This window comes from Anomaloglossus baeobatrachus, chromosome 1 (assembly GCF_048569485.1).
Source record: "Anomaloglossus baeobatrachus isolate aAnoBae1 chromosome 1, aAnoBae1.hap1, whole genome shotgun sequence".
In the NCBI taxonomy this organism is placed as follows: domain Eukaryota; kingdom Metazoa; phylum Chordata; class Amphibia; order Anura; family Aromobatidae; genus Anomaloglossus; species Anomaloglossus baeobatrachus.
This window is the reverse complement of record NC_134353.1, coordinates 203,248,598-203,275,169: the sequence shown is the minus strand read 5'-3', so window position 1 is coordinate 203,275,169 and position 26,572 is coordinate 203,248,598. Positions and strand designations below refer to the sequence as shown.

General features: G+C 48.3%; 1 protein-coding gene across 6 annotated transcripts in view; it reads left to right on the top strand.

Annotated features, from left to right (window-relative positions):
* The window catches only part of TRIM2 (tripartite motif containing 2), a 173,031-nt gene that overhangs the window by 124,619 nt on the left and 21,840 nt on the right, over nucleotides 1–26,572 (top strand). For all 6 annotated transcript variants that reach the window (XM_075347754.1, XM_075347746.1, XM_075347769.1 and 3 more), the window contains 4 exons: nucleotides 1,256–1,407; nucleotides 1,707–1,887; nucleotides 2,983–3,706; nucleotides 19,531–19,634. In XM_075347754.1, coding sequence (XP_075203869.1) covers nucleotides 1,256–1,407; nucleotides 1,707–1,887; nucleotides 2,983–3,706; nucleotides 19,531–19,634 — 1,161 coding nt within the window. The remainder of the gene's footprint in view (nucleotides 1–1,255; nucleotides 1,408–1,706; nucleotides 1,888–2,982; nucleotides 3,707–19,530; nucleotides 19,635–26,572) is intronic.

Sequence of the window (26,572 nt, the reverse complement as noted above, 5' to 3'; positions counted from 1 at the left end):
TGACCACTTACCTGCCCTGCTGTCAGCCCCTCTCCCCCGGCTCAGAATGGTCATGTGACCGCTCCTGCCGCGATTTTGCTGCTTCCGGTCATTTCATGTCAGGCAGGGCTATGTTGACATGCAAATCTGGAAACAGCATGTCGCCTCCCTGCTGGGCTGTACAGTGCGTGGAGTCACCGCCCCCTTCCCTGCACCCTCCCACACATTCCCCCGCACCCCGTACTCTGCCCACAACCTCCCCCTGCACTTCTGTGGGACCCGTGACCTGGGGGTGGGGCCTGGCGGCGGCTGCCGTGGTGTCAGCGCCAGCACCGGGCCCCTGCTCATGATCACACATTCAAATATACCGGCATCACAGATCACAGATGCCGGTATATTTGAAAGTGCTGATGAGAAGCAGCGCAGCGCTTCTCATCACTGCCCGGCTGTCTGTGCTCTCTTCAGCACAGCGGTGACGTCACTACTGTGCTGATATGGCCAGAGCACAGACAGCGCACGAACGTGCAGGAGCGGCGGGGACTGAGGACGGGTGAGTATGTACTCCCTATGGGGGGGGGGGGGGTCGGTGCACAGCCCTGTGTGTGTGTGTGTGTGTGTGTGTGTGTGTGTGTGTGTGTGTGTGTGTGCATGCGATGCACAGCCTGATGTGTGTGTATGTGGTGCAGAGCCCGATGTGGGGCTGTTATTTGCAATGCTGTAGTGATGAGAGGTCAGTGCTGGTGCAGAATATACTGACAGGGAATGTGTCTGCAGGGGGCGGGCAGAGGGTGGGGCTGGACACTGGGGTGGGGATGGACACTGAGGGCTGGCAGGGGGCAAGGCTGGACAGTGAGGCCAGGCGGTGCCAGCTGTGACTGGGAGGTTTAGCACAGGAAGTTGTCAGTTTGCTTGTGCTGAATGTAAACAAGAGCTGCTGAGAATAAAGGGATAATTCAAGAGGAACAAAAGTTAGAAAACAAAAAATAACAATGTAGGGGTGAATTTATATGACAATACAGTACAGATTTAATGATTGCTATCCCTGATTCTGAGTTATTTGGTTCTGTTTTTGGGGGAGGCATGTGATTTATTATAGAAAAAAAAAGCTATTGCATTAAATAAATTTGCAGCTGATAATTATCAGAAATGTATATTGTGTAACTTTTATTTAAAAAAAAAAAATATATATATAATTTCTAAATTTTTTTTTTTTTTTTAAGAATAGTAGATATTTAGCAATATTTATTTTTTATTTATTCATTTTTCCTTGCTCCAGGTGATGGAATTTTACTGCCAGTCATGTGAGACTGCTATGTGCCAAGACTGTACTGGAGGGGAGCACGCCGAGCACCCAACTGTGCCACTCAAAGATGTGGTGGAGCAACATAAGGCAGCGCTGCAGGCTCAGCTGGATGCTGTCAAGAAGAGGTATACGATGCTTTCAGAGAGGGCCTGCTTTTTGATATAGTGCTTCATGTGATTAATTGGAACATTTTGTCTTGGATCTGTGCCACAAATAAATGCATTTCTTACCAAATGCAATTACCATTAGATTGTAAATAACTGGACCTAGTGACCGCTCAGTGTAGATCATGGCTGTACAAGAAATAGAACTATATACATCTACTTTTTGCAATCCTTTATTATTTAACCATGGTCTGTATGTATTATTTTATTTGTGTGTGTGTGCCTCTTATATGTTCATACATTTATTTGCATGGTTTCAGATTACCAGAAATAGACTCGGCGCTGCAGGTTGTATCAGAAATCATTAATCAGCTCGCTGTGCAGAAGTCCAGCATAGTGGATGAAATCCATTCAACCTTTGAGGACTTGCAGAAAACGCTGAATGTTCGGAAGAGTGTCTTACTTATGGAACTAGAAGTGAACTACGGGCTAAAGCATAAGGCAAGTTACTGATTTGGGTGAAAAAATAAAGTTGTATGCAGGTGTCAATAGATAGTGTAAGTGTAAAATCAGATAAAAATCTTATTCTGCTCTTCTCATTTCTGCGTTGCGATGAGGTGCTACGGACATGTCTGCTGGTGACTTTCCTGGTCTTGTCACAGCCAGCATTGCATCTTGCATGCACCTTGTTCTAATTTAAGATAGCTGCCTGCTGGTGATGCATGAGACCTGTCAAACTCCAATAGATGCCACTTGCACAGCGCCTTTCACCTCCAGTGTGGAAGTGATTAATGCCTGATAACCCCTTTTAAGAGAAACCTGTCATCAAGATTTCACCCCCAGAAGTATTTATATGTGCATGTAGCTCTTTTGATGGCAAGTCCAGCAATATTTTTTTTACATGGCTAGTCTGCTACTTAGAGATTTAGCATTCAAAATTATATGCAAATTAAGCTTAAGAACTATTTGTAGATCTGAAGCCTCTGCCACTCCAGCTCTATTATCTGCCTAGCACCACCACCTCCTGCTTGATTGACTGTTTCTGTGTTGTGATTTCAAAAACAGGAGCTGTCTTGATTGACAGCAGGACGAGGCGGGAATAGAGCTGGAGTGACCTAGGCTTCAGATCTACAAATAGTTCTTTAACTCATTCGCATTAAAATTAATTCTGATTTCTCAGTAATGGAGGAATGGACTGGAGTCTAATATAGTTTGAAATGTGAAATCCTGCTTACAGATCCCCTAAATTGCCTATGCATATTAGATAAACCTGACTACCCAATGGCAAATGTGAAGTGAAAGTAGTTTGACAGCAGCTACTTTTCTTCTTCCCATTGAAATAACATCCATCAAGCCATATTGATTCTGCATAACAAACAGCCAATTGACCTAACGAGCTGTTCGGCCCTTAGCTATAAAGAGCGTATGGCCTACTTTGCTTAGGCCACATTTCTAGGTTTTGTATATAATCATATTTTGATCTATGAAGATTCTTATCTAGAAGCAGCTGGTCACATGGGACAGTTTGCATGTGTAAGAATTGACGTTTCATACTTGTTAAATGATTAACTATTGCATTCTGTACTTTGGTCTTAGGTCCTCCAGGCTCAGTTGGACACCTTAATTGAAGGGCAGGACAGTATTAAGAGTTGTAGCACTTTTACAGCACAAGCACTTAACCATGGGACAGAGACGGAGGTCTTACTAGTGAAGAAACAGATGAGCGATAAGCTACATGAGTTGGCAGAGCAGGATTTCCCATTACATCCTCATGAGAATGACCAACTGGATTTCATTGTGGAAACTGAAGGGTTGAAAAAGTCTATTCACAATCTTGGAACTATACTGACCACAAATGCTGTGGCTTCTGAAACTGTGGCCACTGGAGAAGGTTTGAGGCAGAGTGTGGTCGGTCAGCCTATGTCTGTTACAATTACTACAAAGGACAAGGACGGTGAACTGTGCAAAACTGGGAGCGCCTATATCTCAGCCGAGCTGTTTACACCTGATGGTAGTGTCACAGACGGGGAAATTCTAGACAATAAAAATGGCACCTATGAATATTTGTTTACGATTCCAAAGGAAGGAGACTTTACCCTATCTCTGAGACTTTATGATCAGCATATTAAAGGAAGCCCCTTTAAACTGAAGGTGGTGAAGTCGGCTGATGTGTCCCCCACAACAGAGGGGGTGAAGAGGAGAGTGAAGTCTCCTGGCAGTGGCCACGTCAAACAGAAGGCAGTGAAGAGACCAGCAAGTATGTACAGCACAGGGAAGAGGAAAGAAAACCCAATTGAGGATGATTTAATATTTAGAGTAGGTAAGTGACACGTGTGCTCTAGAGTATAATTAATTTAAATATCCATGGAAAAATCACAATATTGGAGTGAGGGGTACCCTGAATAATGTATAGTTTTATATACGTATAATATTCTGTCATGCCTTGGCTGAAAACACAACCACCTTATCAAAATCTGGAGGTAAAATCCACCGCTTATCTTTTTTTTTTAAATTCTTTATTTTAAAGCCAAACTCGTATCAAACAATACATCTCCTGCTCCCAACTGGGACGCAGGTATTATTACAGAAATGACGGTAGAATATATACAAACAATAAGCACACATATGCAATTCCCATCCCCGCTACTACTCAAGTCTGGCCCAGTTTACATATTTTATAAGCCGACCCAACCTAATGTAAGTAGGGAGAAGAGCGAAAAAAAAGAGAAATCAAGCCTGAGAAAAGATTGAAGGATTGTAGAGAAAGAAAGAAATAAAGAGAGGGGTAGGAGAAGAGAGCAGGAGAGAAGATCAGGGAGTAGTGTAGAGAGGAAGAAAGAGAGGGGGAGAAAGAATGCGAGAAGAAAGGAAAAAAAAAAAAAAAAAAAAAAAAGGGGAGGGGTGGAGGAGGATAATTCACGAATCCTGAGGTTCAGAGAACAAGTCCGCGTACTCCGCCGAGTAGGTGAACTCCATCCATGGGAACCATGTCCTATAAAAGTCTTCCTGGCGATCATTAATAGAGGATGTCAAATCCTCCATATACATCAGATCGTTAATCCGCGAAACCCACTGTGTCACCGTGGGGGGGGTATTAGACTTCCAACCAAGCGGAATGCAAGACCTGGCAGACATGACCAGAAATCTAAGCAAAGATCTCCTATATTTAGAGACCGGGAGTTCGGATAGCTGTAGAATGAATAGCTCCGGACCCATTTTTTCAGTAGTACCGGTCACTCGTCTGATTACCTCCCCCACTTCTGACCAAAACCGCTGCAGAGAAGGGCAAGACCAAAAAATGTGCATAAAATCACCCTCCCCCTGACCGCATCTCCAACAAACCGGGTCAACTGAGGGAAACATTCTATGTAGTCTGGTCGGGACCCTGTACCACCTGGCCAACAATTTGTAATTAGCTTCCAACAGTCTGGAACTGATCGAAGTTCTATGTGCTAGCTGGAGGATGTTGTTTCTTTGTGAGTCGGATAAGCTAATCCCCAGGTCCCTCTCCCACTGCAAAAGGTAAGCCGGGGGGGGCAAGTCCCCCGGATCTGATAACATGTTGTATACCAAGGATAGAGAGTGCCGCAAGACTCCCCCTCCCAGGCACAACTTTTCAAATCCCGTAGGAGGTCCGGCATATCGACTGAAGTGAGGGAGGGAGTGCATGTAGTGCCTCATCTGCATAGCCCTCCAATCCCCCAAGGGGCCCGGAGGCAAGAAGCCCCGAATATCCGCTAGTGAAAACCAATCCCCCTCTCTACCCAGATGACAAGCTCTGAATTTGCCCCCCTGAACCCACCCCCTGAAGACCGGGTCCAAGAGACCAGGACGGAATTCCGGGTCGCCCAACACGGGTGTCATAGGGGAAGGCACTGGCAAAAGGAGTCGTCTGACCTCCCTTCTCGAACAACATTCAACAGTGGCGCCGATGGTAGGATGAGATCTCAGAGCAGGCAGGGAGAGGTTCAAAAGCCAGGGGATGGCCGGGAGATGTATTTCCGAGAAGCTCTGTTCTAGGGCCACCCACGGCTTTGTGCTGGAATGGCGGCACCAGTCCAATACCCTAACCATATGCGTGGCCAAATAGTACTTTTTAAGGTCTGGGATACCCAGGCCACCCCTAATCTTAGGTCTGCACAAAAGAGACCGGGAGAGTCTCGCCGGTTTGTTGGCCCAGATAAATTTGATCTGTAAAGAGGCCAGTTCCTTGAAGAAAGAGCTAGGGATCCTAATCGGCAAGGATTGAAAGAGGTATAAGAGACGTGGCAGGATATTCATCTTCAGTATTGCACATCTCCCGAACCATGTGAAGTAGCCCTTCCCCCAGTTAGCGCAGTCTTTTCTAATTGATTGCAGGAGCGGGTGAAAATTCAACTTGTAAATTTGACTAGAGTCCGCAGCCAACTGGACGCCCAAATACTTCAAGGACTGGCTAGCCCACCTAAACTCGAACGCGGATTGTAGCGATGTGACTTGCTCAGGAGGAAGAGATATATTTAGGGCCTCCGATTTTGACATATTAATTCTAAAGTTAGATAGAGAGGAGTATGTTTCCAACTCTCTCAGAAGATTAGGGAGGGAAACCCGAGGGTTGGTAATGAAAAAAAGCAAATCGTCCGCATAAGCCGCGATTTTATAAGTAGAACCAGAGACGTTAGGGCCCGAAATGTTAATGTTGCCTCTGATCCGACTGAGCAGGGGTTCCAGAGTCAATATGAAAATCAAGGGCGAGAGAGGACAACCCTGTCTTGTTCCATTGCGAATGGGGAATCTCTCTGAAAGGAGACCGTTCACTCTGACTGCTGCCGAAGGGATGCTGTACAGGGAACATATCCAAGTAAGCATCCTACTCCCCAGCCCGCAGGACCTCCTCCATAAAAATCCAGTTAACTCTGTCGAACGCTTTTTCTGCGTCGGTCGACAGAAGCATCAAAGGCAGCCCATCGGATTTAGCCTTGTGTATTATGTTCAACGCCTTAGTCGTGTTGTCCCTTGCTTCCCTACCCGCCATGAACCCGGCCTGGTCAGGGTGAACAATCTCCCCAAGCAAAGGGGTGAGTCTATCCGAAAGAATCCTAGTGAAGAGCTTCAGGTCTGTGTTGAGGAGGGAAATGGGTCGGTAACTAGAGCACAACGAAGGATCTTTGCCCTCTTTAGGGATGACAACTATATTAGCAGCTAGGGTATCCCTTGGCAAGGGAGCAGCTCCAGAATGTGGGCCATAATTGAATGCTGAAAGAAATGGGGAAATCAAAATGGAATCCAACTTTTTGTAATAGAGCAGAGGGAAACCATCCGGGCCAGGAGCCTTGCCTGTGGGGGATTTTTTAAGTGCAGACCAGTATTCCTCCTCCGAGATGGGTCTTTCCAGCTCGGCCGCAGCCTCCGGCTTGAGATGTCCCAAGCCGGAGTCCGCGATGTACATCCGTATACGGCTACGCAACTCCGTCCTGGCCCTCTCAGACCGCCCCTCATCAATTGCATAGAGGGCAGTAAAGAAATCTTTAAAAGCGGAGGCAATGTCTTTCGGCAAAGTAGCCCACCTATCTCCCGCGATGTGCACCTTAGAGACATATCCTCTCGCTCTCTGAGTCCTCAGAGCTCTAGCCAGGGTCCTGCCACTCTTATTGCCAAATTCATAGAAATGCCGTCTACACCTAGCCAATGTTCCCCTAGCTTTACAGCATAGTAGGGTCCTCAGTTCCTCCCTCTTCTTGACCAAAATGGCCCCCACATCCCCTCCCAGAGACCCCTTGTGAATTGCCTCCAGCTCTCTAATGTCTGCCAAAAGGGATGTAGCCCTAGCTTCTCTTTCTCTCTTCAAGCGTGCCCCATGTTTGATAAACAGACCCCTCGCCACACATTTATGTGCCTCCCAGACTATGCCTCCCCCCCCCCACTGCCACTGAAATATTCCCTCAAGGCATCCCTTATTTCCTGCATTGTCACCGGTTCGTCGAGTAGCGAAGTGTTCAGGGTCCACTGACTCTGCCTCCCGATGGGGTAGCCGAGGGATAGAGTTATTGTGATCAAGGCGTGATCAGAGAATGATATGCACTCGATTGAGGAAGCCACCAGAGAATGTAGATCCCCATGTTTAAGGAAAATGAGGTCTAACCTGGAGTAGCAATCATGCGCTGCCGAGTAAAATGAAAAATCTTTGTCTGATGGGTGCATCAATCGCCAAGTGTCTATTAGTTGATGATCATGTAAACCCCGTCGCAAGCGACGTAGTGCCGAATGTGGCACACTGGACACCCCTTTGGAGCTATCCCTCGGCGGCTCCAACACAACATTAAAGTCGCCCCCAAAGACCAGAGTACCCTCAGAGAATTCCTCTATCTGCTCAAGGTAACGCAGCAATGTAGGGCATTGACCCGAATTTGGCAAGTAGACCGCCACAAAAGTGAAAGTCTGTGTAGCAATGCGTCCCTTAAGCATCAGAAGCCTTCCCTGATCATCCGATCGAGAGTCCAACAGTTCCCATGGGAGCGTACTGGACATTAAGATGCTCGTGCCCCTGGATCTAGAGTCGGGGGAGGGTGAATGATGCACTACAGGATACCTTCTATCAGCAAGTTTGTATGGTTTTGCCTTACAGTAGTGTGTTTCTTGGAGGAAAGCGACCTGAATTCTGTTTTTCCATAGTAGGTTCAGGAGAATAGACCGTTTCTCCGGGCTGTGAAGACCCTTAACATTCAGTGAGCCCACCCGAAGCTCGGCTTGTTTCTGCTTCGTCATACTCCGTCACTGACCTCTGGAAAAACGAACAACAAATTACACCCCAGCAAAAAAAAAAAAAAAAACCCGAGGGGAAGAAAAGGAGGGGGGAAACGGATGAGTGGAAGAGGGAGAGTAGAGAGGATGTAGATAAGCGAAAGCAGAGACCCTTTAGCAGGGGAAAGAGAAAGAAGTATGAGAGCAAAAAGTGGAAAGGCCGAGAGTGGAAAAGCAGCAGTTTTGCCGCACGCAGTACCAGGGACCAGCCCAGAAACTGCTTAGGGATAGTTAGGGACAAGAACTGACATGTGGCCAGAGCTCCAACCCGCGCCTCACTTATGTATGCTTAGTGACCCGGACCCCGATCAAACGAGGAGGGTCTGTTAACTTAACCTCCCGCGGTCCCACCCACCCAAGACGGAAATGCAAACACCCCCCCCCGCCCCCCCCACAAACGACCCAACGTCAACAGATTAAAGTTACATTGAACGTAAGTCAGTACGCTGTGGTCTGTTGGGCCCATCAAACGGCCAGAACCCTTGCCAGCGGAGCAAGGAGGTCAGGGGACACCCCCAGGCAACCCCCAACCATACTCCTCTCCCGACCACCCAGCCATCACTTTGGTCACTTCCCCGACCCATCAACAACCGAGAGATTTCATGACCCTCCAAGATCATCACAGTGGGAGGATTGGACGTCATCCCTCCTCCTTCGCCGTCCAGTTGGGGCCTGAGGTTCCCACTCCATCCAGTCCGGGATTGAGCAGTCTGGTATTCCAAGAAAGTCATACAACTTTGAAAGCTCAGAGTGCCTCCTCAATGGGAACACGGTGTCCCCCTTGCGGACAATTAGATGAAAGGGGTGGCCCCATCTGTACGAGGCGCCTGCCTCCTTGATTTTGAGCAAAAGGGGGTGAAGCAACCGTCTCATATATAATGTGCGGCCAGAGACATCCGGGAATAGCTTCACCACAGCCCCATCTACTTCCACGGAGCCACGCGACCAGGCTCCCTGAAGAATCCTCTCTCTGTCCCCATAGTAATGCAAGCGACATAATACGTCTCTGGGGAAGGAAGCAGATCTGGGGCCGGGCCTTGCGACCCTATGAATTCTGTCAAAGAGATAGGCGGCCTCAGGTGGGCGATCAGTGACTTGATTGAATATAGATAAGACTTTGGTGCGCAGCATATCTTGGGGCCAGTCCTCCGGAATTCCCTTCAGCCTTTATATTATTTCTTCTGCCCCTATTTTCTTGATCGTCCAATAGCAGAGCAAGCTCCCTAATGCGGGCATTAGAAGACTCACAGTCCCGTTCAATCCTTTCCATTCTAACCTCCAGGGACTCCTGTGCTTGCTCTGTTGCCTCTATTCTATCTTCCAGCACCACCATTTCCTCTCTCAGGGTAGTCAGCGCCACCTGCTGGGAGGATTCTATTCTGGCCACCACATCCTCCAGATCTTTTTTGCTGGGGAGGGCCAATATAAGCTCTCTCAAAGCCTGCAAGTCATCCCGAGAGGGGCCAGGGGGCTGGTCGCCTGTCTTCAAGGGGTCTTCTGCTTGCCCCAGAGAAGGAGGTGTACCTGGGGTGCAGAGGGACAAAGGGAATCCCAGCACTGGTGATCCACCGGATGTCGAGGCCTCCTCTGTCTCCTCAGTAACAAGCTGTGTGGCCGGGCCTGTGGGTCCCCCCCTCCTCCACGCCTCTATACCTTGTTCTGCAGCCGCCGGTCTCACTCCTGTGGCGTTCGCTCGTTTCTCCCCTACACCAGACGCCCGAGCTGCAGAGGCTGTGGGCGGGCGCCGGGTCGCACCAGGGGAATCCCCAGCCGGGGAACGCTGCAGAGACGCCGGCGCCATCTTGTCCTGGGCCGCCGGCGGGAGCTCCCGGCCCGGCCCCGCCAGGTATCTGGAGAGGCTCCCCTGGGACTTCTGGCTCCCTCCGGGGGATGCGGAGGTGGGGGCACCACCCGGTCTTTTCTTGGGGGCCATCCTGGATGCGGAGGGACCGCGGTAAACTGTAGAATTAAGCTGTGGGCGCAGGAGCTCTGGAGGTAAGCTTCCTCACGCCACCATGTCTAGGACACGCCCCCTCCACCGCTTATCTTATGTGGTTCTTTCCTATTATGTCAGTCTTAGGGTACTGTCACACTAAACGACGTACCAGCGTTTCCGACCACGATACGACCTGGTCAGGATCGCTGGTACGTCGCTACAGGGACACTAGTGAGCTGTCAAACAGTCAGATCTTCCCAACGACGCAGCAACAATACGGCGGCCGCTGGGACCCTGTCACATAGCACGATTCAAATCTTGATTAGTAACATAGGCGTGCATCTACATTGCCTTTTCGCGCCCCCGCCTTGCCTTTAGAGAAGGCAATATAATAGCGCTTCCATCCTTCTCTATCCTTGTCCATTCTACAGTCCCGATGCCGAATGGACTGTATTACGATCTGCTGCTACATGCGGTCCGGGACAAGTGAATTCAGCCCTCTGACATGTACTGCGATCTACAAGCCAGAACAGAGGATGGGAGCGGCCAATCCGAACACAGTAGTGATCACCAATCGGAACAGAGAGGGCGTGGAAAACAACGAAGATGCACGCCTACGTGAGTCATGAACGAGGTCGTTTGGTAAGGTGTCAAACACACCGATGCGTGCTTCCCTGCGGGAGCCCGGCGACCAAAAAATTAACCAAAACCGTGTGTAACGATGAGCAATTTCACAGCAGGGGCCAGGTCACTGCTTAGTATCACACACAGCGAGATCGCTGATGAGGTCACTGCTGCGTCACAAAACCTGTGACTCAGCAGCGATCCCTCTATGTGAGAAGTACCCCTTAGAAGTCTATTCTGCCGTTTAATGGTGCTGATAACAGAAGAATGGGAGGCTGCAACAAAGTATTGTACATTTTTAATTACCGTATTTTTCGGACGATAAGACGCACTTTTTTTCCCCCCAAATGTTGGGGGTGCGTCTTATGGTCTGACTATGGCTGCGGGGAATGAGGGTGCAGCGGTGGAGCGGGTCATCAGGGGCACGAGCAGGCTGTAGCAGCCTGCCGTGACCACGTGGGCCCGCTCATTTAATATGCACGCCCATCCTCCCGCCCATCTCTCAGCGGTGAAGTCGGCCCGCATGATCACCCCTGGCAACTGCAGCCTGGAGTGATCATGTGCGGCTGTATTCACTGCTCCCCGCGCATTATCATCACTGCGGGGGGCAGTGAATCAGTACAGATTAGTCACCGTTAGCCTGCAGCATCGCTCCTCCTTCCGTCTGTCCGGTCAGCTGACTTGCGTGACTAGCGGCGCGCACAGCGATGACGTCATCGCTGTGCGCACGTGTCCACACGCAGCCGCCGGCACAGACCACCGGAGGACATCGCAATGCTGCAGGGGGACGGCTGCATTCAGCAGCGCTGGCGCTGACATAGACGGTAAGAGGAGTGGTGCTGCAGGGAGTGAGGTGAGTATGAACGTTTATTTTTTTTTTTATGTGCCACAGGATGCGGCCATACACCAGGATGAGGGCATATAGCAGGATAGGGGTATATTATGAGCAGCATGGGGAGTTTTTGAGCAGGATGAGGGTATATAGCAGGCTGGGGAGTATATGAGCAGGCTGGGGAGTATATGAGCAGGATGAGGGTATATAGCAGGCTGGGGAGTATATGAGCAGGATGAGGGTATATAGCAGGCTGGGGGAGTATATGAGCAGGATGAGAGTATATAGCAGGCTGGGGAGTATATAGCAGGCTGGGGAGTATATAGCAGGCTGGGGAGTATATGAGCAGGATGAGGGTATATAGCAGGCTGGGGGAGTATATGAGCAGGATGAGGGTATATAGCAGGCTGGGGAGTATATGAGCAGGATGAGAGTATATAGCAGCATGGGGAGTATATGAGCAGGATGAGGGCATATAGCAGGCTGGGGAGTATATGAGGAGCATGGGGAGTATATGAGCAGGATGAGGGCATATAGCAAAATAGGGGTATATTATGAGCAGCATGGGGAGTACATAGCAGGATGGGGAGTATATGAGCAGGATGAGGGTATATAGCAGGCTGGGGAGTATATGAGCAGGACATTACCCCATAAGTGTCAGCAGCAGATCCTCGCCCCATAAGTGTGCCATGACCACATTTTTTGCTTAAAATTTTATTTTCCTATTTTCCTCCTCTAAAACCAGGGTGCGTCTTATGGTCCAGTGCGTCTTATAGTCCGAAAAATACGGTAACTTTTATTTTTTATGCAGAAATATTTTTTTATTAGCTCTCATGATCACCTGATCCATTACAGCCAAAGTAACAGCACAATTGTGTATTGTGGCCGATGTTAAGAAAACAAATACCCATAAGATGGAATACTCGTTTCTTTATTTTCTACTATATTCTGCAGAAGGGTTTCTTTAAAAAAAGAAAACTTTTTTTTTCTCTGTCTATGGGAAGTGTATCCCTGTTTCTGTAGATATTTTTCTCTTATTGAAAGCAGAAGATGAAATAAAGCAAGAAAAAAAAACAGAAAATGGTAACAAACAATACAGTTAAAAAGAATAACAACCAAAAAAAAATTGGTTCAAATCCAGGCTGCATACTTAAGTTATTAAGAAAACAAAAATAGTAATATAAAATTCAATTTCATATATGAGCAGTCATGTGAAGAACAAAGTATGAATTCCAAGGTTTTTTGGATTTAGACATAGACGTCTATTCTTTAGATGGTCTTCTAATTTAGGAAAATGAAACCTTGAATAAACAACATATGTTAAAGTACATTATGTAACAAAACTTAAAGGGAACCAATCACCAGGATTTTTGTATATAACCTAAAGCCAGTGCTATACTGGCACTATCAGGCTGAGTCTATACATGCCTGTAGTGGTCAGCTCAGATGTATGGGTTTTGAAATCCAAGAAAGTGAATTTTATAAAATCATCGCCTTCTTGAGTGACAGCAGCTGAGGATCAGATAATAGCTTGGGGGTTATTCATAGTTATCCCCTCCCCCTGTTCGACTGTAAAATACTTATGCCAATTCTATTTAACTTTTGACTTGCTGGACCTTTGCTGCGGTCATACCCATGTGACCAGAAGGGGTGGGGCCTCAGCAAACAGAAAAATGTTGCTTCCTGGTATCAGCTTTTTTGGCTGAGGCCCCACCCCTTCTGATCACATGGGTATGATCTCACCACAGGTCCTGCTAGACAAAGTTAGCATTAGCATAAGTATTATACAAATGACTAACAGGGGGAGGCACTCATTTATGCACAGCTCTAATACATTCCTGCAACCGCATTTCAAGTGGGTTGAGGTCTGGACTGTGACTGGGACATTGCGATGCCTTGATTCTTTTCTTTTTCAGCCAGACTGATGAAGATTTGCTGGCATGTTTTTGATAACTTCCCTGGTACATTAGCCAGCTTGAGCCAAGCTTTAGCTCTTGGAGAGATGTCCTCCTATTTTTTCCTGAAATACTTTGGTATTCAGAAGAGTTTGTGGATGTCTTAATGATTGTAAGGTGCACAGGTCCACTGGCTGCAAACCAAAGCCCAAATCATCAGTCCTCCACTTCCAAGCTTGCCAAGTTGAGTGAGATTTGTGGTGACATGCTATGTTTGGTTTGTGTCCAATGTCCGTGCAGGGCACAACAGACATCTCCGCTTTTGACTCCTCTGTCCAAAGGACATTGTTCCAGAAATGGTTTGTTCAGATGCAACTTAGGAAACTTTAGCCTTGCTACCATGTTCTTTTAAGTAAGAAGAGGTTTTCTGCCATACATTTCTGAACAAGCCATACATGTTTGTCTTTTTGTTTTTTTAATTGTGCTGTACAGTCATGAACTTGAACACTTAACTTGCTAAACTCAGGCCTTAAGGTCTAAGCTGTATGTTTGTTTGTTTTTCTGTAATTTTTTTTGCAATTTTTCATTGCAAGGTTTGACCCTGGTACGACTTTGCTAGGACTCCTGGGAAACGATTGAACTGTCTTTTTAACGTTTTCCACTTGGGATCAATCTTTCAATGTAAAATGATGGATTCCAAATTGTTTGCCAAAGGCTTTTTAAAAGCCTGTTAGAGATTGATGGGCAGAGCAACAATTATCGCTCTAAGATCATTACTGATTTCTTACCTTAGCATTGTGTTAACAGACCTCCATTCTCCAGACCAGCAAACTGCCAAAACATCTGGGGTTTTTTTTTTTAGAAGTGGTCACACTTGCTGATAAGTTAATCAAAGGCACTTAATAGGAACCAAACCACCAGGATTGTACCATATAAAGTAAAGGCAGTGCCATCTTCGCACTAGAATGGTGAATAAGATCATACCTTCACTTTTCAGATTGAATATTTGTTTGCAGAAGAAAATGTTGATAAAGGTCCAGAAGTTGGTGATTTCTTTGATTTGACGTGTGCAGCGGGGCGGGCCTTTGTGGGTCGGGTCCTCTGTGTAAACTCCTCCTGCGGCATGCTCCTGGCTTGCATCTTTTCTTTATTCAAATATTGATCTGTTCTGCCATTGCCGGCACATGCACATTGATGCAGTAATGATGTTTTTATTAAAATGGTGCCTATGTCGGCGCATGCGCGTACTGCAGTCTCCGGGGCCTTTTTATTGAAGACACTTGGAGAGGACTGTGAGCGGCATCAGCACATGCGCAGATGGGAAAAAAGGAAATTATATCTGCGCATGTGCCAGTACCGCTCAGTCTTTTCCACAGTGTCTTTAATGAAATAGGGCTGGAGATTATGGTGCGCACATGCGCTGACTTCGGTGCAATTTTAATGAAGCCATCATTACTGTACCGATGTGCATGCGTCTGCAATAGAAAATAAAGAAAAGGGGGAAGCCAGGAGGATGCTGGAGGAATTTACACAAAAGACCCAACCCACAAAGGCCTGCCCTGCTGCACATGTCAATCAAGGAATGCACCAACTTCTGGATCTTTATCAACTTTTTTTTTCTGCAATCAAAGATCCAATCTGAATAGTGGAAGTATGATTTTATTCACCACCAGTATGGTACTGACTGTTAATTTTATATGGTAAAATCCTGGTGGTTGATTCCCTTTTAAAGCGCACCAATCACCAGGATTTTCGTATATAACCTAAAGCCAGTGCTATAATAGCGCTATCGGGCTGATTCTATACATACCTGTAGTGGTCAGCTCGGATGTTTAGGTTTTGAAATCCAAGAAAGTAAAGTTTATAAAATCATCAGCAGCTGAGGATCAGATAATATATTCATAGTTATGCCAATTCTAACAGGGGGAGGGGATAAGTATTATACCATTGATTTAGGACCTGTGTGAGGTCAAAGCCATGTGACCAGGAGGGGCCTCAGCCAACAGAAAAATATTGCTTTCTGATATTAGCTTTGTTGGCTGAGGCCCCGCTCCTTCTGGTGATTGGTCCCCGTTAAGTACTTGCCTGCTACTTACCTTCTTAACTCCTATGTAAGCAGTAAGGGTGTGTCACGATTCCTCTGCTCAGTGCGTCTTGGACTGTACTATGGAATCTGGGTGTTCTGAGCTGTCAGTTTGAGTGACAACTCAGTCATCCAATCTGATATTAGAAAACAGGGACCACCTGCAGGAACCCAGCACTTCCTGTGATTGCAAGCTACTTAAATGAGCAGTTAATACCATACCACTGCCAGTCATAGCATTCTGCTCAGTGATGCTTGTTGGCCTAGTTATGTGCGCTTTGTGTTCTGATCTATTGCTGCCAGAACTTGGACCACATCTGACCTTTCTTTTGCCTTTGTGCTTTTGCTCTGATTCGCTACCCTACAGGTATTCTGACTCCAATCTGTGCCCTGACTACGCCTGTGTCTATCCCTTAAATCTTGACACACTGTTTGACTACCCTGTTTCACAACTTGTCCATGTAGTGACCAAGGCCACAGGGTGTACTTAATTTTTTAAACACTGCCTCTTAATTTTGGCCTAGCTTTTAATTAATGATAAAATGTAATGTGTCTTTCATACATTTTCAAGCTTCCTGAAGATTAGATTTTTTTTTTCTTTTGTCGTGTGTGTGTGTGTCTGTGTCTGTGTGTGTGTGTGTGTGTGTGTGTGTGTGTGTGTGTGTGTGTGTGTGTGTGTGTGTATATAACAACCGATCCAATCAACACCGGCAAGGAAATCAAACCATAGATGTCCTTAAGTTTAGTGATATGTAATAATGAAAAAAGACACATGGAAAAAGTATTGAACATGCCTACTTAAATGTATTTAATACTTTGTACAAAACCCTTTCTTGGTGATGACCGCATCAAGGTGCCCCCTGTATGGAGAAAAGTCACATGCATTGTTCATGTATGATTTTGGTCCATTTTTCCACACAAACTCCCTTCAAAACCTGAAACTTCTGTGGGGTCCTTCTATGAACTCTGAGCTGTATTTCCTCCCATAGAGTTTCTGATGTATTCAGGTCAGGTGATTGGCTGGTCCAGTCTAGCAGCTTTATTTTCTTTCTCTGAAAGCAATGAGAGTTTTCTTGGCTGGGTGTTTGGGATCATTGTCTTGCTGAAATGTCCACCACCATTTCCTCGTCATCATCCTAATAAAAATAAAGGCTTTGCTAGTGCCTTATGCTGAAAAACAACCCCCTTCATTATCAGGGGCTGGCTGGCACATTTTAGCCTGGGGAGCAATCATAAGGCAGTGGCCCTCAAGTTGCGGCCTCCCACCTTTTGGTGTTTTTATCTCTGACTATCGCATTAAAGCAGCAGTGGTAACAGGCTTTATGAACAGACTGGTACATATATATGGGAACAGACCATGCTTAAGGCCCCGTCACACTAAGCAACATCGCTAGCAACATCGCTGCTAACGAACAACTTTTGTGACGTTGCTAGCGATGTTGCTGTGTGTGACATCCAGCAACAACCTGGCCCCTGCTGTGAGGTCGTTGGTTGTTGCTGAATGTCCTGGGCCATTTTTTTAGTTGTTGCTGTCCCGTTGTGAAGCACACATCGCTGTGTGTGACAGCGAAACAGCAACAACTAAATGTGCAGGCAGCAGGAGCCGGCTTCTGCGGAGGCTGGTAACCAATGTAAACATCGGGTAACCAAGAAGCCCTGTCCTTGGTTACCCGATATTTACCTTTGTTACCAGCCTCCGCCGCTCTCACTGTCAGTGCCGGCTCCTGCTCTGTGCACATGTAGCTGCAGCACACATCGGGTAATTAACCCAATGTGTGCTGTAACTAGGAGAGCAGGGAGCCAGCGCTAAGCGGTGTGCGCTGCTCCCTGCACCTGTAGCTGCGTGCACTGGTAACCAAGTTAAATATCGGGTTGGTTACCCGATATTTACCTTAGTTACCAAGCGCAGCATCTTCCACGTGGCGCTGCTGGCTGGGGGCTGGGACACTGGTTGCTGGTGAGCTCACCAGCAACTCGTGTAGCGACGCTCCAGCGATCCCTGCCAGGTCAGGTTGCTGGTGGGATCGCTGGAGCGTCGCAGTGTGACATCTCACCAGCAACCTCCTAGCAACTTACCAGCGATCCCTATCAGGTTTGATCGTTGTTTGGATCGCTGGGAAGTTGTTTAGTGTGACTGGGCCTTTACTGCTTACATAGATACTGCAACAGAACCAAGATTACTACATAGATATGGGAACTGCAGGGAGCTTACTACAGAGATATGGGAACAGAACTGAGCTTACTGCAGAGATAAGGGTGCAGAACCGAACTTACTGTATGCATAAAGGAATCAAATTGCACTTGCTCAGTCTAGTACATAGAAACAGCAACAGAACCAAGCCTCCTACATAGCTACGGGAACAGAACAAGCTTACTACATAGACATAGTAGCAGAACTAAGCTTACTGCTTAAATATGGTACCATAACTGTGCTTACTATACAGATATATGAGCAAAACCACGCTTACTACATAGATACAGTACCGTAACTCCACTAACTAAGCCGGTCACGCCCACTACCAAGGCAGGTCCTTCTAACCACTGGGATGTAGCCGCAAACCTTGTCCAATGCTCCTATTCGACTGGATGGCGGCAGCGTGCGCTGCATGATGCCATTATAACACACACTGTGAACTGCGCGCGGCCGTGTCTCCTGTACTATGCAGCCGGTAAGCACTATCTGTGCCTGTAATGTGTCAGTGTACCTGGCCCGGCCACATCACAGTACAGGAGACACGGCCGCACGCAGCTCACTGTGCGAGGCTGTGTGTTATAATGACATTATGCAGCAGGCGGCTGGCCCAATAAAACAGATGAGAGCGCAGCCCGGGGCAATTGCCTACCTGCCCCCTGGGCCAGCCCGCCACTGCCCATCATGATGTTACCACCTTCAAACTTCATTGTTGATATGGTGTTTTTGGGATGATATGTGGTGCCTTTTGGCCTTGAAATATGGACTATATTCTCCCAGTATTTCACAGGTTCATCTAATTGTTGTTGAGCAAACTTTAAACGCTCTTGAACATGCTTTTTGTTCAGCAACAGAATCTAGTGTGGTGATCGTGCATACAGGCCATGGAGTTTGAGTGCATTGCTTATTGTTCTCTTTGAAACAATTTAAACTGCTGATTCCAGGTCTTTCTGTAGCTCTCCACAGATTATCCTTGGCTTTTGGACAACACTTCTGATTATTCTTTTCACTCCTCTGTTTGTTTGAAATCTTCCAGGTAGCACATGATTGTGGCCAGTTTATGGTGAAATTGTTTTTTCCAGATCCGAATTATGGCCCCAACAGTACTCCCTAGTTTAGAAATTCATCTGTAACCAATGTGATCAGTATGTTTTGTAACAATAAGGTTGTGACAGTTGTGAGACCGGTCACTGCTCTTCACCATCATGAGATGTTTCTTGTGTGCCACCTTGGTAATGAGATGTTTTCTATGCCATGAGTTGAACCAGCTGATATTTTTCACTAAATGGAAGGATTGCCTTCTAATTGCTGAGATTTCAACTGACGTCATGACTTTCCATGGCTTTTTGCACTTCTTTCTTCATCTGTTCATTTCTCAATATTGCACACAACTTAATTTATGGAGATCTATGGTTTGATTTCTTTGCCTGTGTGGATTGGATGGGTGGTTACCGAAATCTTTTGAGAAATTCATGTCAATAGCACCTTTTTAGAAATGTATTTATTTAGTAAATTGGTGACGTGTTCAATAGTTATTTCATCCGCTTTACATTGCAGGGCTCCCTATGGAAAAACAGGTGTAGTTCTTAATACATATAAGTGTTTCTCGTCACTTTTTGTAGCTAATCTGATTATCAATACTTTTCACCCGCTGTATATATGAAGTGTCTGTATGCACCAATAAATCCTCTGATACAGATGTTTGTGGTCTTTTCTTGTGAATGTATAGAGTACAGAAAGTTTAATTGTAATTGTTTTTACAGTTACTTTAGCAAATTTAGTTTCCTCTTCTGTCTCTTTTAGGTACAAAAGGAAGAAATAAGGGTGAATTTACTAATCTTCAAGGAGTAGCTGCATCCACCAATGGAAAGATATTGATTGCGGATAGCAACAACCAATGTGTCCAGGTATGGTTGTTTTTTTTTTTAAAAAAAAAAGGAAAGCGCTGCATTCCTAATTATAATATATATATATATTGTGAGGTAGCGACCACCAACGTGGTAAATGGTCGCTATATGTCGCAGTGGAGAAGGTCGCTGCGATATTAAACTGAAGAGGTTGCTATGGGACTTGTAGTTCCACAAAGGCTTGTTTCTGCATTTAAGGGTCAGGTTCCCTTTAATAATGCCTGTGTGCTGGACAGGTCTGGATAATCACAGACCTCCACCTGTGGGGGTGTCCAGTCTGATTTAGGAGACTCAGTGTGTGTTCTGCAGAGGGTGAGAGCAGAGCAGGGGGCTCTGGATTTCAGTCTGGGTTTAGACTGGAAGTAGTGTGCAAGCCAGGCTGGTTAGTGCTGTGGCTACTGGACCAAAGCTCTCCTGGAGTGGAGAGACAGACAGGAGTCTGCAGAGTGTCTCTGGGTTCTTGGAAGGAACCACAGCAAGTGTTGTTCGCTGGCTGGCAGGAGCCAGTGTGTACAGGCACCACACTTCCAATAGAGACTGTATTGGACTGGAAGCCCACGGTATGTGATTGTGCTATGTTTTTGCCTTATGCCAGGAGAGGCCTGTTATGTTTAATGTCTGCCGTTTATGACTAGTTTTTTAATAAACGGCTGGAAATCTTTATAAAGAGACTGTACATGTGTTGCTGAAGCTACCTCACACCGCTGCAAGCGAGTGGAACCCCCCAGGTTGCGGGGTGCAACCTTACATATGGTGTCTCGAATGCGGGCATGCGGTCTGGTTGCTAGGGGCAACGCAGCCTGGTTGCTAAGGGCAACGCAGCCTGGTTGCTAAGGGCAACTGCCTAGGACGTATTGCTGTGGATCGGCGGGTCCACGAAAATCGTGTCGGCGCACTCAAGCAGCTGGCGGTGGATCGGCGGGTCCACGAAAATTTTGTCTGCGCACTCAAGCGGCTGGCGGTGAATCAGTGGGTCTGCAGGGTTCTGTGCAGCAGTGGCGAGAGACCAGTGACTGGAGGTTCCAGGCCAACCCGGAATTGCGGGGCCCTGTTTGGTGAGCAGTGATACACCACAGGCTGGAGATCCTGGTTGTACGGGCGGTACAACCTGGAAAGGTTAGTGGTTCTCTAACCCCCTCCCCCCTCTTTAGACCACCGGGTATTACCCATTGGAGCGCCCCTCCTGTTTGTTTTCTTGTTTCAGCATGGAGGGTGCACAAATGGATGCTATGGAGGAGCTGTACCAGTTCCTTGTGCGTGGACAGCAGGAGCCGTCAGTGCGCACCGAAGTGGCAGCAGTGGACCAGTTGATGAACTCCCTTCTGGGGCCAGTATGGACACTGGGTGCCCAGGGAGATAAGGGCGAACGGTGTGAACTGGGGGCTAAGGACGTTGCATGGAAACCCCAAAAGGGGGCGGAGTCCCAAAAAGGGGTGGTTGCCCAAAAGGGGGCGGAGTCCCAAAAAGGGGTGGTTGCCCAAAAGGGGGCGGAGTCCCAAAAAGGGGTGGTTGCCCAAAAGGGGGCGGAGTCCCAGAACGAGGTGGTGGCCCAAAAGGGGGCGGAGTCCCAAAAAGGGGTGGTTGCCCAAAAGGGGGCGGAGTCCCAAAAAGGGGTGGTTTCCCAAAAGGGGGCGGAGTCCCGGAACGGGGTAGTTACCCAACAGGGGGCGGAGCCTCAGAAAGCGATGGTGACCCAGAAGGGGGTGGAGCATTTACAAGCCAAACAGGTAGACTATAGCAAGGGGCAATGGGGTTCGCCTTACATATGTCCTACCTGCGGTATAGGCTATCCATCCAGTATGAGGCCACAGAAGTGCTCCGTGGACTTGAATGGGCTACGTGTGTCTGGTCTGTTAGACCCGGGGAGCCGGTTGACCTTAGTTAGACCCATGTCTGATCTCCATGTGATGGTGGGTAGGACGATAGAAGGAAGTTGTGTGCATGGGACCACTAAAGTATATCCTCTGGCCAGGGTGATGATTCAAACGGCCAAACGTTTGGGACGCCCTGATGTGGGTGTAGCGCCAGATCTGTTATATCCAGTTATCATAGGACGGGACTTTGAGCTCTTTCAGGATTTATGGAAGACAGAGGCCGGGACCGATTGCACAGGAATGAGTCGGCCCTCGCCTAAGAAAGCCTCTTTTCCGTATGAGGTTATACAGATTCCCTGTGGGATATTGGGGTGCAATGAGGAGATGGTACCTCCACATAAGGACTGTCAAGAGTTAGGGGTGACCATGACGTCTCCAAAAGGAAGTGACAGTGTGACCACTACAGTTATAGTAGCTCCAGAAAAGGGGGCCGACATCTGGTTAAGTGGGGACGTGTTAGTCCAGGACACCAGGGGGAGTGACGATGACTCCAGTAAAGACACTGACTCCAGAAAGGTGACAAGCAAGTACAGTGAGGTACAGAAGTGTGAGAAGGGGAAAACTTCCTCCCGACGCCGAAGACGTAATAAGCGCCGAGAGGTGGCACAGTGTATGTCGCCTGAGGGTGCAGAGAAAGTGAAATACCTGGGTAATGAAAACACGTTGCCAGTAGCAACTGCTACGGTAGAGTCTGACAGTGATATCCTACAAAAGAAAGAGGAATCAAAGACTGAACTGACACATTGTCACGACAAAAATCAGCAGGGTGAAATTGCAGGGAAGGAACCGACCAAAGAAGTAATGGCGGTGTCTCCTATAATTTCCATGCATGAAGCTGGAGGTCTGTTGGATGATAGCGCTGTACGAGATGACATCCTACAGAATAATATAGGAGAAGGAATCCAGGGCAGTGTTGGTGGAGTACAAATCCCCAAAGGTCATGGTGAGCAGACCGGTAAGCTACCCAGTGGTGAAGTGATGAATGTTGAAAGTGGGGCCAAGGTTCTAAGAAGAACAGAGTGCCGTGCTGAAGGGCGTAACACCCTGGTAGAAGGCGATGCTGTAAACTCCCAAGAGAAGGCAGAGGGTGACACTGCAGAGACCCAAGTGGAAGTTGGAGGGAATGCAGTGAAGTCCCAAGACACAGCAGGTGCTGTAAAAGCGGAAAGAGCCTCTGAGGAAGAGGTGAAGTCTGGACGTGAGGTCTCATCAGAAGCTGAGAGCCTGACTGACTCAGTGGGTAAGACCAAGACCGCAGACAAGAAGATTGACTCAGCTAAGAGCCTGAAACCCAAAGGCTCTGAGGCTGGGGCTGAGCCCGAGGAGGGTGTAACTCAAAAGGTGAAGCCTTTGGTGAAGAATATAGAAGGAGGCAAGAGACCTCAGGAACAGTCTAGTGTCCTTGAAAGTAAAGGAAGCAGACCAGTCTTCAATTATCTGATAGATGTGCCAAAAGACTTAAGAGAAGCCTGTGCCAGTGAGAAGGTACATGAAAAATTCAAGACGGCCGTAGGAGCCTATAAAGTGTACTTTGCCCCAGAGTCTTGTCGGTTGCTGGTGTGCTCTGTAAGTGATGTCACAAAGAAGCGGGTGGCTATCCTTAGTGGCATGCACCTACAGTGTCTTCGCACGAAGTGGCTCATCTCTACAAAGATGGAAGAAGACACCAGACGATTGGAGCATATGAAGCGGCTCACCGCAGCGTTTCAGGAAGTGGTGGTTGTGAAGAAACCATTAATTGGGCTTGCAATAAGAGCGCTGAGAAGTAACATTCAGCAAGCCAGGAAGGTTCCAGGTATTACAGCTATTGAATTGGAAAAAACCAGTGGAACATTCCGAATCTATGGGAAAACTGCAGGAGCAGTCATGACAGCTCGGAAGTTGTTGGAGTTTGTGGAGGAGGTCATACAAGTGCCCGGAGAACTGGTTAAGAAGCTGATTGGAAGAAATGGAAGAGTCATGCAGAAGATGGTTGACAAGTCCGGTGTGACAAGAGTAAGAATTAATATTCATAATGAAGCCAAGATACTCTGTGAAGTCGGTATGGTTCCATGTGTCATTGTGGGAACAAAGCAGTGTGTTGAAAATGTACGAGTCCTCCTAGAGTACCGCCTGAGTTACCTGGAAGAACTAAAGCAATTGAATCTTGAAAGACAGAAGATTGCAGAGAAACTTTGTCAAGTTAGTGTGAGGTTGCGACCGCTTTCGGGCCAGGGACCAAAGAAGTGTGGTCCACCTAGTGACTGTGTTGCTTCAGATGGCAAAGGAAGCAGGTCCTGTAGTAAAAGGAGCCAAGGTTATAGAGGACCTAATTATACATCGGGCTATAGCACAGACTCTGAGGACTCTAAGCCCTCTAAGACAATGTCCGAAGGAAAGAATGGCGCTTGGGACATGTCTCTAGCCAAAGGTGGCATTGAGAAAGTCAACAATCAGAGCAATGGACAAAGATGTCCTAGAAGAAGAGCCCAATATCGATCTGGACACAGAGAATGCATAGGATCTAGTTACGTCAGAACCTCAGGGCTGATGTACCCAAACAGTAGCCCCTCTAGTGGACTGAATAGCGCAGGGTCGAGCCGCACAGTAGTTACGACTAAGAGAGTGTCTCACTACCACACTGACCGTTTGAGACGGTCATGGAGAGATAGGTCTGACCAGGGACCGTGTCTGAGAAGTGGGTTTCCTGTGACAGGTTTGGTGACAGACGGTATGTCGAGAACTGGAGCTCAAGGTTGTCAAAGTGGGCCCTCTCAACTGGTAGGGCAAGGTGACCCTGCTGCCCCGTCTCGAGGCCCCTGTAGGGTATCGAGTGTTCAACCCTACAAGTTTGAACAGAGGGGGGGGATATGTGAGGTAGCGACCACCAACGTGGTAAATGGTCGCTATATGTCGCAGTGGAGAAGGTCGCTGCGATATTAAACTGAAGAGGTTGCTATGGGACTTGTAGTTCCACAAAGGCTTGTTTCTGCATTTAAGGGTCAGGTTCCCTTTAATAATGCCTGTGTGCTGGACAGGTCTGGATAATCACAGACCTCCACCTGTGGGGGTGTCCAGTCTGATTTAGGAGACTCAGTGTGTGTTCTGCAGAGGGTGAGAGCAGAGCAGGGGGCTCTGGATTTCAGTCTGGGTTTAGACTGGAAGTAGTGTGCAAGCCAGGCTGGTTAGTGCTGTGGCTACTGGACCAAAGCTCTCCTGGAGTGGAGAGACAGACAGGAGTCTGCAGAGTGTCTCTGGGTTCTTGGAAGGAACCACAGCAAGTGTTGTTCGCTGGCTGGCAGGAGCCAGTGTGTACAGGCACCACACTTCCAATAGAGACTGTATTGGACTGGAAGCCCACGGTATGTGATTGTGCTATGTTTTTGCCTTATGCCAGGAGAGGCCTGTTATGTTTAATGTCTGCCGTTTATGACTAGTTTTTTAATAAACGGCTGGAAATCTTTATAAAGAGACTGTACATGTGTTGCTGAAGCTACCTCACACCGCTGCAAGCGAGTGGAACCCCCCAGGTTGCGGGGTGCAACCTTACAATATATATATATATATATATATATATATAATATATATATTGCCTCTGTCTGTCTGTCTGTCTGTCATACTCCAAAATTGTGTCCTTACGGTGACACAAAGCTGATTGGCCGCTGGGCTCGCCATGGCCCCGCCCCCCCCACACCGATTGGCCGCTCGCCCAGGCTGCGCCCCCACACGGATTGGCCAGGCTCCGCCCCCCCCACAGATTGGCCTCTCGCCCCGGCACCCTGCAGGCATTGGCAATTCGGCCACGCCACGCCCCGCCCCCCTCACGCAATGCACGCTAGCTCTGGCCCCGCCCCCTCCCTCCCCCCCGCGCATTCCCCGAACTGACACGGCTGTCACGGAGGTGAGTGCTGTACTGCCCCCCCCCCCCCCCCCCGGCCCCCGCTCGCACGGGAGTGGTGTGGATACGTTGGCAACCATGCTCGCATGGTTACAAGCGCATCAAGGTCCTGCTGCGGCGGAAGATCCACACGCACACACATAACAGCACACACACAAACATACACACACATCAGATCACACTCACTCTCACACACACACACCTCACACACACCTCACATCGTATCCACATACTCACAACATCCGGCGATATCGCTTGCTTCTTGGCCTCGATACTGTGGTGTTGTGACCTTCCAGGACCTGACGGAGGATCACATGGCCAGAGGCATGTGGTATCTCCGGATGTTGTGAGTATCAGCGCGTATGTGCGATATAGTCAGTGTCTGTGTGTGTGAGTGGATGCGATCGGGTGTGTGTGAGTGGATGCGATCGGGTGTGTGTGAGTGGATGCGATCGGGTGTGTGTGAGTGGATGCGATCGGGTGTGTGTGAGTGGATGCGATCGGGTGTGTGAGTGTCGGCAGAGGAGCACGGCGTGCTGGAGGAGGCTGGGAGCAGAGAGGCTGCTCATGGGGAAGGCTGGGAGGGGGAGGCTGATGCTGGGGGAGACTGGGAGGGGAAGGCTGATGCTGAAGGAGGCTGGGAGGAAGGAGGCTGGGAGGAGAGAGGCTGATCCTGGGGAAGGCTGGGAAGGGGAGGCTGGAAGGAGAGAGGCTGATGCTGGGGGAGGCTGGAAGGAGAGAGGCTGAGGCTGGGAGGAGAGAGGCTGATGCTGGGGAAGGCTGATGCTGAGGGAGGCTGGGAGGGGAAAGCTGATGCTGGGGAAGGCTGGGAGGACGGAGGCTGGAAGAAGAGAGGCTGATGCTGGGGGAGGCTGATGCTGGGGAGGCTGGGAGGAGAGAGGCTGATGCTGGGAGGAGAGAGGCTGATGCTGGGAGGAGAGAGGCTGATGCTGGGAGGAGAGAGGCTGATGCTGGGAGGAGAGAGGCTGATGCTGGGAGGAGAGAGGCTGATGCTGGGAGGGGGAGACTGATGCTGGGGGAGGCTGGGACGAGGGAGGCTGATGCTGGTGGAGGCTGATGCTGGTGGAGGCTGATGCTGGTGGAGGCTAATGCTGGTGGAGGCTAATGCTTGGGGAGGCTGATGCTGGGGGAGACTGGGAGGGGAAGGCTGATGCTGAGGGAGGCTG